The 14,331-nt window shown below is 39.4% G+C and overlaps 1 protein-coding gene across 1 annotated transcript in view; it reads right to left on the reverse strand.

The window, feature by feature from the left end:
- The window catches only part of stpg2 (sperm-tail PG-rich repeat containing 2), a 58,284-nt gene that overhangs the window by 14,887 nt on the left and 29,066 nt on the right, over positions 1-14,331 (reverse strand). The window contains exon 11 of the mRNA XM_041937967.1: positions 1,730-1,895. Within this exon, the coding sequence (XP_041793901.1) occupies positions 1,730-1,895 (166 nt within the window). The remainder of the gene's footprint in view (positions 1-1,729; positions 1,896-14,331) is intronic.

Below are 14,331 nucleotides of genomic sequence, written 5' to 3' on the forward strand. Positions count from 1 at the left end.
TTATATGCAAATTGGATTTTGGTTAAACGGTTTGGGGTGCCTCATGGGTTGAGTCCCTTGGTGAAATGGGGCTAGTCATAAATTATCCAAGTAAGTCATGAATCTATCAATTTTGAAACAACATTTTCAATCGGTGTCATGACCTGTGCCTTGCCCGCCGGTTTTTGTTTAGTGTTCTCTTGTTGATCTTTTGTCTTATTCAGTTTGTAAGTGTTCATTGTAGTGTTTTCTTAGTTCATGTTCGTTTCTCTGTTCAAGTCTGTGTTATCCCTAATGTCTTCATAGTCATGCCATGTTTTATGTAAGAGTTTTTGTATTGTCTTAGTCTCAACCCTTGCCCTGTCTTGTTTGTATATTTGTTAAGTTTCCCATTGTGTCTTGTCTTTGCCTGGTTTTGATTACTTCCTGTTTTATTTTGAAGGTTCATGCTATGTGTCTTTGTGTTGCTTAACTTCCTGTGTTTTCCCTCCCGTGTGATTGTCTGATCGTTTCCACCTGTGCGTCATTAGTGTTCCCCCTTTGTGTATTTAAGTCCGTGTCTTCCTCGTTGTCTGAGACACCATAGTCATAGTCAGAGTCTGTGTTGTCTGTGTCTTATTGTTATATTTCTAGCCATAGTCCCATAGTGTTTGTTGTGTGATTTCTTTGTCATGTCCGAGTCTTGTTTCACGCAAGTGTTTCTTTGTTGTGTTATCTTTGTTCACGTCCGTGTCGTGTTTCATGTGTATGTCTCCTTGGTTTGTCTTTGTCCTTTGTTCCAGTCCCTGTAAGTTTGTTTCTTGTCTTTGTTCTTGTCCATGCCGTGTTCTCTGAGTTTTCCTTTTCTTATAATTTGCATAGTCAAGCTTTGGTTTGTTTTCGCTAACTATAGCCGAATTTCAGTTCTTGGTTAGATTGTCCCTTGGTTTTGTTTTATTTATTAGTAGTGTTGTCTCCCTAGTAGTGTTGTTTCTGTTGTTCTCAAAGTCTTTCATAGCTTTTGTTTTCCTCCTTTGGGAGCGTTTTTTTCTGTTCTTTATTTTATTCCCTGGTAGTTTGTTCCTAGTCGTGTCTATGTTTTTAGTCCTGCCCCAGTTTATGTAATTGAGTTTCTAGTCTTGTCTTGTTATAGTCCGCCACGTTTTGTGTTAGTTCTTGTGCTGCCTCTGTCTCATCCATGCCCCATTGTGTTTTGTGTTAGTGTGTTTCTATTGCTCAGTTTTTCCCTGTGTTGCCTTGTATGTATAGCCCTTGTCCCTAGAGTGTGTTAATTATAGTTTCCTCAGTTGTAGATTTTCGTTGTGATTAATAAATTTATTTAATTTTAATCTAGCGCATCCCTTGGTTTATCTATGAGTCCTTCCATGTCGTGAGTGGTTTTCCTTGTCTTGTCTTTGTTGATGTCCATGCAACGTTTCATGTAAGTGTTATCTAGTCTTGTCTATGTCTGTGTTACCTTGCCATGTCATGTACCTTGTGAATGTTTTCCCATAGTGTGTCGTTATCATAGTCTACGTCCCCCTTGTTTGTCTGCATCTGGGTTCAACCCTTAGTTTCCCTCACAGTTTCCCTAAGTCCCCACTTCCTGACAATGGGAGTGTAATTGAGGTAAATATTAGGTTAGAGGCCCACAGAGATGGAGCTAATTGGACTGCATGATGGTGAAAGGGTGGAGCTGTAATGTTCCAAATGTTCAGCATTTAGATCAGTTTTTCTATGTGATGCTATTCTGTGTGTGTACGTGTAATACCTGGTATACTGGGGTCACATGGCAAGAAGAAATTATTCCGCGGTGCAGCAGAGAGGAAACAGGTCTGACGTCTCTTAGCTCCTTCACTCTGGGGTGGTAAGTAAGACCGGCCATTAGCTTTCCCAAATGTTTGACTCACATTATAAGTGTTGGGAGGAGGAGAATCCTACAGGGAGAGGAGACGAGAGGAGAATGTTTCAGTTTACATGGCTTCATACGTACATAACAAGACAGAGTCTAGAGCTGTGCTAGGGGCTCTGTGAAGTTAGCTAAATGCTAACATCAGCATGCTAACATTCTCAAAATGACAATGCTAACTTGTCATTGGTAGTGTCATTGGTTTTCATTTTCATCATTGGTAAAGTATTGGAAAAATTTACATTTTTGACTAATGAAGCACTAAAGAAGACTCAGAAAGGCCAAAGTCATTAGGATACAGTCTCTGGGGAGTGGACAAATTTATTATTTTTATCCAATCCTTGTAGTATATGCTGAGATATTTCACTGGATAAATGCAATATTTGATCTGCTGGTGGCACTGGATAGAAAGTCAAGAGATCACTGAAGTCATTAGGATTCTTTCCCTGAACTCCATGACTGTCTGTACCAATTGCAATGGAAATCTATTCAAGAGCTGTCAAACAAAATCTGTAAAAAAAAAAAAAGTTAACCTTGTGGTGGCAGCAGGAGAAAAGTCAGGGAGACACCAAAATCAGTAGGTTACAAACAGACACACATTGCTCAACATCCCTACAAACTGGAAGAACTGAATGATGACAAAGGAAAGGTTGAGTCACAGTGTAACCTGACACAACAATGCTCTGTCTGACAATGTAACAGACAGTTAGACATACAAAATGTGGTGTATCTGGGTTCCCCTTATTAGATTACACAATTGACCTGTCCACTGTATAATGAACGCATGCCTTATGAACAATATATGACCCACTCACCCATCTGTCATCAGAACACGCTGCCAAACTTGGTACAATATCATCCACGTACACACATTCACGCATATCATTGTGCAGGCGCAATGACATACAGTACATGTCACATCATCTACATGCAAATGAAGATGAACACACACACAGAAATCAGTGGTCACACCTGTCCTTATGCTGCTTCTCCACTGAGAACAATGGTGATGAAACATGGGTGACATTTCCAACATATCACAGGTAAATTCAAGATAGATAGCTTCCATAACAAGGGCATTACATTCTTAGACGTAAATTAATTGTCAACAATTAAGAACAAATTCACAGAGGCACCTTGCTGATGTGAACATGTAATGGATCCCAGTTGTAGAAATTGGAATCGGGAAAGGGAACCGGTCGAATCATGTCACCTGGTTAAAAACTTTCACGACCACCACTGCAGAGGAGTCTGAGTTACTGGGGATTTGTCTTGTCGGTGGGTCGCTGAATAATTGATGGCGAAGGCTGAATATAGCTGCACAATCCATTTATCCTAAACATAGCGGAGCTGTCATTTACCTCAAACTGTCATTTCCCGACCGCTGTTTTCTCCTTCTCCACCTAGGTAGTCGTCCATCTTTAATCATTGCTAACCCAGGCCATTTAGCTTTTCATTATAGACGCAGTGGGAGGAAAGGGAGGCAAGCACACCATGTGCACGACTATGCAACCTCGCACACACGCAGAGACAGTCAATTTACAGGCACACACACAGAGACACAAACAAGATTCTGTGTGATGTTGAAAGCAACTATGGCACTGCTGAAAAATAAGATGAACTGAATGATGGTGAAAATTTGCTATTGTGTCCCATGGTTTGGTTTGGAGTATGTCTCAATGTGGATTTGATGACACACATACACACACAGAACCACACAGGCACCTGTAGGCACACATCTGTCATGGATCTATCTAACAGTGCAGAGCAATCATCCTCCAACCTCATAATGTGCACACACACACCTGTCGAGGGGTCCTATGGTCTGTAATTATACATGAATATGGAGCAAACCACGGTTCCCAGTAGCAGTCATCACCTATTGACAGCACTCAGGTTGTCTTTAATTACACACCCTCGACATTTAGACAGCTCAATACTTATCTTCCTACATGCACACAGACACAAGGACAGAAACACACGCACACACACATTTTCCTAATGTTTCCATCACAACGCCCTTGACTGACTGAAAAATATCTCATAGCATATACTGGAGATGCCAGATACATGTTTGTGGCAGGCAGGCAGTGAGACTGAATATTGATGTGATGCTAGCACCAAGACAGTGTGTTAATAAAAGTGGAGGTAGAAGAAATTGATAAAAATGATAACTTTATATTGTTGAATGTTGGATGCAAAATGTTACATGTAAACTTCAAATCATAGTTCTAGTCAATCAGGAGTCTACAGAACAACTGATGAAGCATACTGTGGGAGGATTTCATCAAATCATGAAGTCATACTTACTAAATAAACTAACAGGTAAATACTCAATTAAGTGTAAAAAGAGAGGCAGCAGAAGTCCATCCATCACCTGTATACAATATGTCCTGAACTTGACTGCAATAGGCGGTGCTGCCCTACATGCAGATACTGTCAAAGCCTCTCACCTGGAGAACAAAAGTTTCTTATAAATACTAAAAATGATTATACAGACACTTCAAGACTTAGGTGAAAGATCAGGCTTGTAAAGTAAAATTTCATCTATCCAAACAAAACAACAAAACTGACCATAAAATCAAATAAGATTCTATAGTATAAGATCCACCTAGCTCATGGACAAGGACAATGATCATCTCCTTAAAGGCTTATCTAACTGGATGAAAGGATGTGCTTCTCCGGGTCAGATTTCGTAGGTTGGATCTGACATTGCTGAAGGACTTTTCTAAAATTGATAAAAACTGATAATCCCTGTCTTGTGTCAGATCACTCTAGGTGGTTGAAAAAAAGAAAACAACCTTCTTGTCACAAAACAGTGCAGCTGCACAATCCCCACTGTGATAATAGTGGAGTTCCCTGAGCAGCGCACAACAGCAGGAACCAGCCAAATTTCTCCCTCAAGAATTTATTCATGGGAAGTGTTCGTGACTCAGAGCCGTTACCTTGACCAAGCACAGTGAATTTACAGGAAGGATTTTCCCAATTGGTTAACTGCTTGTTTAAAAAATGTTTTATCCTCAATACTTGCTAAGTTTTAATTCAGGTGGTTAAATCAAGGTTTGTGTAATCTATTTGGAAAGTCCTAGGAAAGCCAAATTTAACACATCTTGCAGGAATGAAAATGCACGCTGTAGCATCCTTGACATATGACAGAAAATGCAAAGCATTTTCTCAGTTATTTGGCCAGCCTCAGAAGAGATAAACACAATGCAAACACAGTCAGATGTTACTTGTTATCTTATAGCTGTACCGTGTTCTCCCACACTAATGGCCACTCAAGAATGTCTGACAATCGCCATACTAACGATTCGGCTTAGTGCTGTATATACTGTGACAGCTTTGACTAATGGCCAGGCATGACACATGAGATGTGTGTGTGTGTGTGTGTCTGAGTGCAAGTGTGTGTGTGTGCTACCACCACATTCCATTCTTCATCCTCTCATTATTCTTAAAACCTTTCTTCCTCACAGAACAAATTGCTATTTTCAGACTGTGTTTTCATATTTCATGTCATTGAAGTAGAGATAATATATATTCTCAGTGTGTATGTATGCCAATGCATGTGCTTGTCTGTGCGTATGTGCATGCATACGTATTGTGCATGTGTGACACATCTACACTATGTGCAGTACACAAACACCTTTGACATATTCACATATCCATTAAAAAGTGATGGCTCTTATCACCTTGTATCTCATTTCTATCATACATTTTATTTTCTTGGGTTAAAACTAATTTGGTAGTTTGCGTTCTGTTGAGAAATAACTGACACAATGTTAATCACTGAAACTAAGTCGGAGGCTCAGTAATAAATTATTTTTTTGGAAACTGATATGTACTTGATGCTCCATGTCCATGTATAGAAAAGGTTCTGCAGACTTTAAAAGATCAGTGTGTAGGATTTATCTAGCTGTGAGATTGCAGATTTCAATCAGCTGAATAGAGAGTTGGAGGGATGATGTATTTTTGTTGGTCTGCCCAGAAGTTAGTGTTACCCAAAGTTCCCTCAACAGAAAGCCAAAGACATTTTTCCAAACACAAAAATTCTTGTTTTCAAGTGATTATACACTAATGAAAATATACTTATGAACATTATATTAAATTTCTGCCAATAGAGCCCCCTAAATACTACACACTGGACCTTAGAATGAAACCAACTTTGTTATATTACCACATGTGACAAAATGTGCAGACAGTCTCTGTTTTAAAAGTCACGCATCCTTAAACTGGCGATTGTACCAATTTTGCACTTGCTATGCAGATAATGAACAGGTTGGTTGGATATCCCCATTTAGAGTCTAATAAATAATAATGGTTACTTAGGCTCTGCCTCTTAAATCCACAGTGTCATATGATTTTATCTGTTCCTCTTAAGAGTGAAACTTGCTGGCAGGCAAAGGCTGCAGCATATTAAGAAGTGTGCACAAATACTGCACACTGAGCAGAGAGGAGAGAAAGAGAGAGATGGCAGGATGGCAGATGTACCACGTGAGCTTCAAGACCGGGAGGCTTGACAAAACGAAATGAGAAGCACAATAGAGGACGTGCTTACAAGTCTCTGAAATCAAGATGGAGGTGAGCACAGGTGAGTTATACTACCGCTATCTATGCCTTTAAGGTTTGTGAGAATGCCTGTAAAGACTCATGGATGCATGTGTGTGTGTTGGTCAAAGACAGAGAGAGAGAGAAGTTGTTCAAAGAGAAGCAGAAAATATCCTAATTGCCACAGAAAAACACAATAACTGTCTCTTTATCACACAGAAATCCAGCATGCAAACTCAGCTCAGAGTCTGTCAGTCAGGGGTTCTGCTCTTTTAACTAATAAAGTGCAGTTTACCGGATTTATCGCAGTGACACTAAACAAAACCCGACAGTACAGGACACACCATTAATTTAACGTGCTAAATGCACAAAAAAAAGCGGGGAGCACAATGACTGGAGCATCCCAAACAGCAACAACAGGACTCGGCCGTCCATTAATTTCAGCACAACACAATAAAGCTTATACAGTGAAGCTTACAGTAACACGCTATCATTAACTTGTCTCTGCCTTACTCTGCCCAGGTTAGGTTAGTATGATTGGGAACGATACAAAAGAGAGAGAGAAAGGCCTTGTGCAGTATCAATACTAACATTCCTGTAACTACTTGCCTTTTTAAATGGTTAGGAATTCACTTTCTACTGCCTCTCAAAAGCTTTTAAGATAAGATATTGTCCTTACACTTAGCTAGACAATGGTTACCAAACCTATTAGAAGCATGACATTGAAAAAGTCTGCTGTATGGCACCATTTCTCTTTAATGAAGCTGTTTTATGCTTCATTTTCCGTGTGTGTGTTGCTTTATCTTATGTAACGGAATGGATTGCTAGTATTTGAATGAAAAGTGAACACAGCATTTGTTTGCTTGTTTTCCTCCCAGATTAGACTATCTATGTCATTCTGTGTCATAAGCACAGCTGGTGTCTCATCATAAAGCTTGATAACCATCTGTCTGATTTTAGTAGTGGAGGTATGGCTGGTGTCATAAGGCCTTAATGAGGTTTTAGACAGGTCCTCAATATAGATGGAAAGACAGAAGGAAACCATATGGGTTCAATTCGCTTCCTATTCGCACTTTATAGGCAGCAGTTAGTCTGACAATTTGCTGACAGCTACAGTTTTCTGCCATGTTTTGTAGTCTTGTATATCTTGCTTTCTCCTTTTTTTCTTTTCATCCTTGCCTTATTTGCGTATAATTGCCTTGTCATCTCTTTTCGTCTTTCTTGCTGTCCTGTCTTCTTTCTCTGTCTTTTGATGCCTACTGCTCCACTGTCTCACCTCTCTCTTCTTCCAACAGTTCGAAACCACTACCCTTCTTCACCTCCATGACATCAACTGTATATATGCAGTCTTGCTTTTTTGCTTAACCCCTTGTCGCCTGAATTTATTTAGAATTATATTAAAAAAAAATAATTCTTTGTGTTTTTGCTTTCAAATTGATCCTAAATTAAGAGGAGTTTGGAAATTTTTCTGTAGCACATACAATAGATTTAAATTTAGGTACAACAGGCGTTAATGCTTAAATGCAATAAAAATACTTTTTTTTCAAAATTCATAAATGTGCATCATAAAAGCCATTCAAAATTCATTTATTTAATCAAAACAGCCACAAAATTGGCTTACAACCATTACAACAACACAACGGATGTATTTTTCACTTTGACCGGTCCGACGAGAAACCAGTGCTTGCAAAAGGTTCCTAGGTGTGTGTTGAATATGCACAAACCGGCATTAGAGAAATGCATGCGCAATTCGGCTGCAATGTGGATTAAAGCTGTATGATGTGAATTCGCGACAATCGGCATTAAGGGGTTAATCTCTCTCTCCTTATCTTACATGTGGTCTATTTTTCTACTTTAGTACTCTCATTTCCCTATATCTCATGTGATATTTGCATACAGACCTGAAGAGCTAATCTGATTTTGAGGGACAGCAGTGTGGAAGGATTAGATTCCAGATTAGTTCTGAACTACAGTGAGTTTAAACCCAAACCGCATCAAAACAAGAATCACTGTAGTTGTCTGCCTGTGATTTATATACAGCAGCCATCAATAAGCTGTCTGTGGAGTCTGGGAGGTTTAGAGGCCTGTATACACACTGACACTCACAGCTGGGTCTTTCCTGAACCACTAACCATCCAGCAGAGGTCCAGAAGGCCTGGCTGAGTTAACACCCAGCCCAGGCCCTCTTTACATCTTAGTGGGCTTAGCTCTGCCTGTCGTCCCCCTGGCCACCTGCCTGGCTGACTGTCTCCTTGGCTCCTAAAATCATCACCTGCTCCAAAACAGCTGTCCTTAACCAAACACACACAAAACACACAGCTGCTGCATAAAATGGTTACGCGCCCACACCTGCATATGCGTGTGTGCGCACACACACACAATACACCACACAGCTGCTGGCCACAGCTGGTGCCCATACTTTGGACAGAGAAATGTACATGTAGGCATGCACATGCACACACCGGACACAGCTGCTTACCACATGTGCCTCCTTCATCCACATGAAGGGTGGAGCGAAGAGAAAGAAAGACAGAGAGGGAGAGACAGATTAACTGAGAGGGAGGGAAAACATAAAGATATGGAGCAAGATGACACGAAAATACAGAGACAGAAAATCAGAAGAACAATAGGATGAAGAGAGAAAGGAGAAAGTGCCAAGGAAAAAAAAATGAAGTTGAGAAAATTGGCAGCAGAAATACAATTCAAGCCTGATAATAAACATAGACAGTATCAAATTAAAGGAGTAGGCCCGGTCACATTTCACTTCCACTAATCCAATTTTAAAGTGGAAAATAAGTTTTTAATTTGTTTAAATACTGATCTCTATTCTGGGCAGTGCCACAGGTCCACAGGTATCTGCTGACGATTCCATTATTCTCAGATAAATAAATACAAATGGGATCCAATCTCTCACACACTACTGAAGGTTTTCAAAAGCAGGTCGATACAAATGAAGTTTGACAGATGGAGCATGTGGCTGATTCTGACTATAGACAGAAAAGGGTCACCTGAAATTTATCAAAATTATGTTATTTTACATCAAGTACTGTATACAAGCTGCTACCTGACTATATTTTTTTAATGAGCCTGTGTGTGTTACTCTGTTTTTGAACACAACACTGGATTAAGACAGTGAGAGACAACACATGAAAGAGGACATTATCTTTTGTGTGCATGTGACAGCTTTTTTCCAGAGAGAAAAAAGGACTAAAAAATCAGTTTAGCTTACTCAAAACAATAAATACAGTGTGCACTGACACAAATGTGGATTTTTTTTCCCTCTGTGGTGCTGAAACAGGACATTTGGTGGTTTGTTCAAATAAAACAATTACGTTTTTAAGCTGACTTTAGAAACCAAAGCTTTTTTTTCCTGAGCTATCAGCTACATTCAGTTATTATTATTAGTCATTCATCTGATCACTGGGTTCATCACCTGCTCATCCAGTCCACATCGAAATGTCCTTGGGCGAGACAATGAACCCCAAATTTCTCCCTATGGTCAAATTGTTGTGAATTGCGTATGAATGGATGAATGAGAGGCAAACTGTAAAATGCTTTGAATGAAACAATGATATAAATGCATCCACTTACCATTTAAATGGCCACACTGCAAATAGCAAACTAATGAAGCATATAGTAGGTGTGAAATTTGTGTGAAATCATGTAGTGTTTATCTACCTTAACTTGTAAAGTCTTTTATTTAGAGTCAACTCCTGTTTTTGAGGAAGGGCTGTTTTTCAGTTGGCTTATTTTATAACAGCAAGACAGAAGGGAGGTAACAATAACCAAGACTTCACAGCAAGAGAGGAAGAGAAGGAAAGGGAGAAAAAGAACTTCACCGAGCGTATGTGATCTTTTCCTCCAAGCAATAACTTAGAGAGCATCCACACATCATAAAATCTGAAAGTGCTACACAGACAAGTTCTCCATCTGTGCCCTATCACACATTTTAAGACACACTTGTTCTGCTCTCTCTTTTCTTTCTTTTCCTCTGCTGCTCATGCATGCATCCTCATTTATATCAGTCGCGGAAGCTCTCCCTTTACTGTATACATGGTCTCTGCTTTCAGTCATCTTTGACTTGACCACCGCTCTTCCTTCCCATGGTGTCTTTGTAAATCAAAACAGATTTAAAACAATGTACTAGTGCTATTAAAAGATGTCAACAGTATAAATTCATTAAACCACTTAATATTTATCTGTCCCACTCAAGGCAGGAAATTAAGCTTACCACAACTTAATTAGAGGAAAGGAGAAGTCAGAAGTGAGCAAGAGTCATTAGCAAATGGCAAATTAAAAATCTTGTAAAAGATTAATACTTATAAGTGTGTTAAAGTCTGGCGTTTTGTTGACCAATCCATCCCTACAGATTGTGTGGCTCTGTAACATATTGACTTTACTTCCTCCTTTGCTCCCCATTGAAAAGAGAAATTACTATACATGCCAGAGGCCTTTCTCACTTGGACCTAAGCGAATGTCGTTTTGGGGCATTTGCTGAAACAAGTGATGCAGTTGTTTCTTCTTGTGAGGACTGTCTCCAAAATGTGTAATTCTTTGAGCATATTAATGCTCCAAAGGGGATACTCTGCTTTGATTTTAATGATGATAAATGTTTTCTGAGCACCGCTGTGTGTGCAATTCTTTAATATGGTGTAAGGGTCATGAATATTGCAGCCTCTAGAAGTCACTGGCAGAGCTTGTCCTTATATCTCACTGTTGATCATCATCTATCACACAGCCTTTTTGTCTGTCTCTATTAGTTGATCAGGCCATTATGCGATCTGAGCATTAGATGTCGATTATATCCAACAAACTGTTTGAATGACAGGCGTTTTTCTGACCACTCAGAGGCTCGCACATCTTTCAATCACGAGCAATTCAGCAACAATTTAACTGAAAAGTAGGAAAAGAGAATATAAGCCCAGACAGAGGTACTTAGAAAGTACTTAGAGGCCAGACAATGGCTTAATATAGACCATCAATAATACATCTACAAGTAAAAGGGAGACATACAGTAGATCAGGCCAAAGCACTGTACCTGCAGTTTTTACTTCTAACACTTCTATATTCATAATTCATTCTGAGACACCAACTGGAGACACAGGGTAAAATACACGGAACAATGTTCTTACATTTTTTAAATATAATCATATAATTATCATTATATTTTATGGATGACATCACCTTGTTGCTTCTCGGGTTCTTTATCAGGTGGAGTTTTGTTTAGTCTTTTTTCAACTCTACAAACTGCGGACATGGAGTGAAAATACTGGGTTGAGACGGCATTGTTAAAACCTGCCACAAGTCAGCAAGCACTTGTTGGCTCATGTGTTTTACATTAAGAGCATTTTGTTTGATTCTCTTGAGTTACCTCCCATGGTCCAGCCAGTGTGCTGTTTGATGGTGGGTCCACGGGCTAGAGAGAATGGAGTTACAGATAATCCTATTTTGTTGAAAGGGTGAAATATGAATGACTCTTTGGCTCCTTCCCAGGGGTAAGCAAGCTAATCGATGATCACTCTCAGCTCCCAGTAACTTACTGTGTAATTAAACAAAAGACAAAGCAAATTTTAGAGGCAGAGATTGTAGTCCTTTGTGATTTATTAAGACAGCACAGTTTTCAGTCTGAATGCCCAGACTGCCCAGACTGAGTGCATACAGAGCAGTGCTGCTTGTGGCTTTTAAATATCATCTTAAATAGCAGAGTAAAACTAAATGAAACACGGTTTCACTGTGACTTTTTGTTTACGGCAAGTGGTGATAGGTAGCTAGCTGGGTAAATCAGCTGACAGAGAGGCAAGTGGCCACATTTATACATTAACAAAGTGACTGATTGGTGTGCACAAAATCAGAAGCATTGCTTGCCATTTCCTTTTTATTCTCGTCTCTTCATAGCTGAGAGCAAATGAAAGAAAGTGAGCACGGTCAAGAAAAAACAAAAAGAAAGACAATGAGAGTAAAAAGCTCTTGTCAGAAAGACTAGTCAGCACAGCAACAGAATATGACAGCACCACTCCTCTGCTCTTCCCTCCCATCTTCAAATCTCTCTATCCATCACGTTTATGAATTGTTCAGGCGAATATTGAGCAGAGCATGATGGGAGAGATACTGTCTGATGCCTCAGGGTAGAAGTGTCACTAAGCACTTCTTGTTCGGTCACTTAATTGGGCACGTGTGTGCCTCCAGTGTATGCGGTACTACAATATATATGTAGTTATACACATGCATATATGTTTCCTGTATGTACATTCTTTGTATTGTTGCATAAATATACCTATATTTGTGTGTGTATTGGGCAGATTTTGAGCAGGTTGCTGTCTCTATATGTGTGCTAGTCTATGCATGTGACTGCGTTCAAATCCTCACAGGGACTCACATCATCATCATTACCCTGACAGCTGACAGTAAAATCCATATCAAATCTATAACTCCATTTTCCTGTTTTTGTTCCTTTCTTTCATCACCCGACTCCCTTGTCTCCCATTAATAGAGGCTGCACCATGACATGCCATTAGCTGTCCAAGGATATATCATAAAAATGCAATGAAACACAGAGACAAAAAGTCAATAAGTGACAAAGACTGGGCCACTGCATATTTTCCTATTCCAGATACTTCAAGAGTATCTTGCCCATGGCATTACCCTCCATGTAGCTGTCATACTCGTTGTCTGACTCAAATGGCTTTTATTTATTTATCATCTTTATCTCTCTAGAGAGATAGAAATGTCTCACTTCTTCTTATTGCTTCCGTCTTTCTTTCTATCTTTGTCTACATTATGTTTTTCTCTCTGTCCTTTAATCTTTCATCCCTCTGCCTCACCCCCTTTCATTTAGAGTATAATTTCACCTCTTGGATTTTTTGTAGTTCAGTTCATTCTGCAGAGCAGGGAGGTGATGCTGCTCTTCAGTTTGATAAATGTATGTTTAGCAAACACTCTAATTATCTCAACCAGAGCTAATAGGATAGATAATTACACATTATACACAGAGACGCTCTCTCTCTCTCTCTTTGTCTCTCCTTCATTCCCTCCCACTGCTTCTTTCATTCAGTTTCATCTCTCCTCTCTGTCTGTCTTCCCCAGGCCCATTGAGTGTGCTATCTTTTTCTGAGAGCAATGTGGTGTTTTTCCATTTGTAATTGACATTAATGAGGCTTTTGTTGACTGCGTTAGGCCTTATGAATGATGTCTGTCTGTGAGGCTTGACCAGAAATACAATACAGTGACTACAGAATATGATTTTTATATTGTATATGACTTTCAAGAATACAACTGGCACTAGAAAACAAGGGGAGGGAAAACAGTCCAGTCTCCACATAACCCACACAGCTTCTACTGAAGCTACTTTTTCGATTAGGTACACAATAACAATAGCTGAACTCTCTGTGTACCTACGGAGCTACGTCACATACAGCAACACCTGATACAGATGCATAATTCCACCTTCACATTCGACCATTTCACAATTAAATTGCTGTAATTCTGGCACTTGACTTATTTTCTGCCAGATTTGTGAAAAATTACAAAGCCCAAGTGTACAGTGAGTAACTGTAAAAACATCTTTCATACTGCCATGGCACTGGAAGTTTGTGTATCACCTCCACAAACAACAGCGAGAGTTGCCAAGTGAAAGATGGAAATGTCTCCAGTTGTGGGGGTGCCTCCTTTTTCTATTTGTTTTCATTATTATTTTCACACTCTTGGTGTATTATGAATCCTGCTTCCAATCACTATCGGTGGTAAATGTAATAAAAAACATGTTTTAATATTGTCTGTCTGATTCCATCAAGCCAGTTACACACTGAGAAAGGAGAATTTCGAAGTGTTGTTCATTGTCAGTGTAACAGATATTAGTGTAGATAAACTGACATTTGTTTGACTGGCAGAGACATTATTACTTGGTTGCATCAGTCTAAAAT

Source organism: Chelmon rostratus, chromosome 5, assembly GCF_017976325.1.
Source record: "Chelmon rostratus isolate fCheRos1 chromosome 5, fCheRos1.pri, whole genome shotgun sequence".
In the NCBI taxonomy this organism is placed as follows: domain Eukaryota; kingdom Metazoa; phylum Chordata; class Actinopteri; order Chaetodontiformes; family Chaetodontidae; genus Chelmon; species Chelmon rostratus.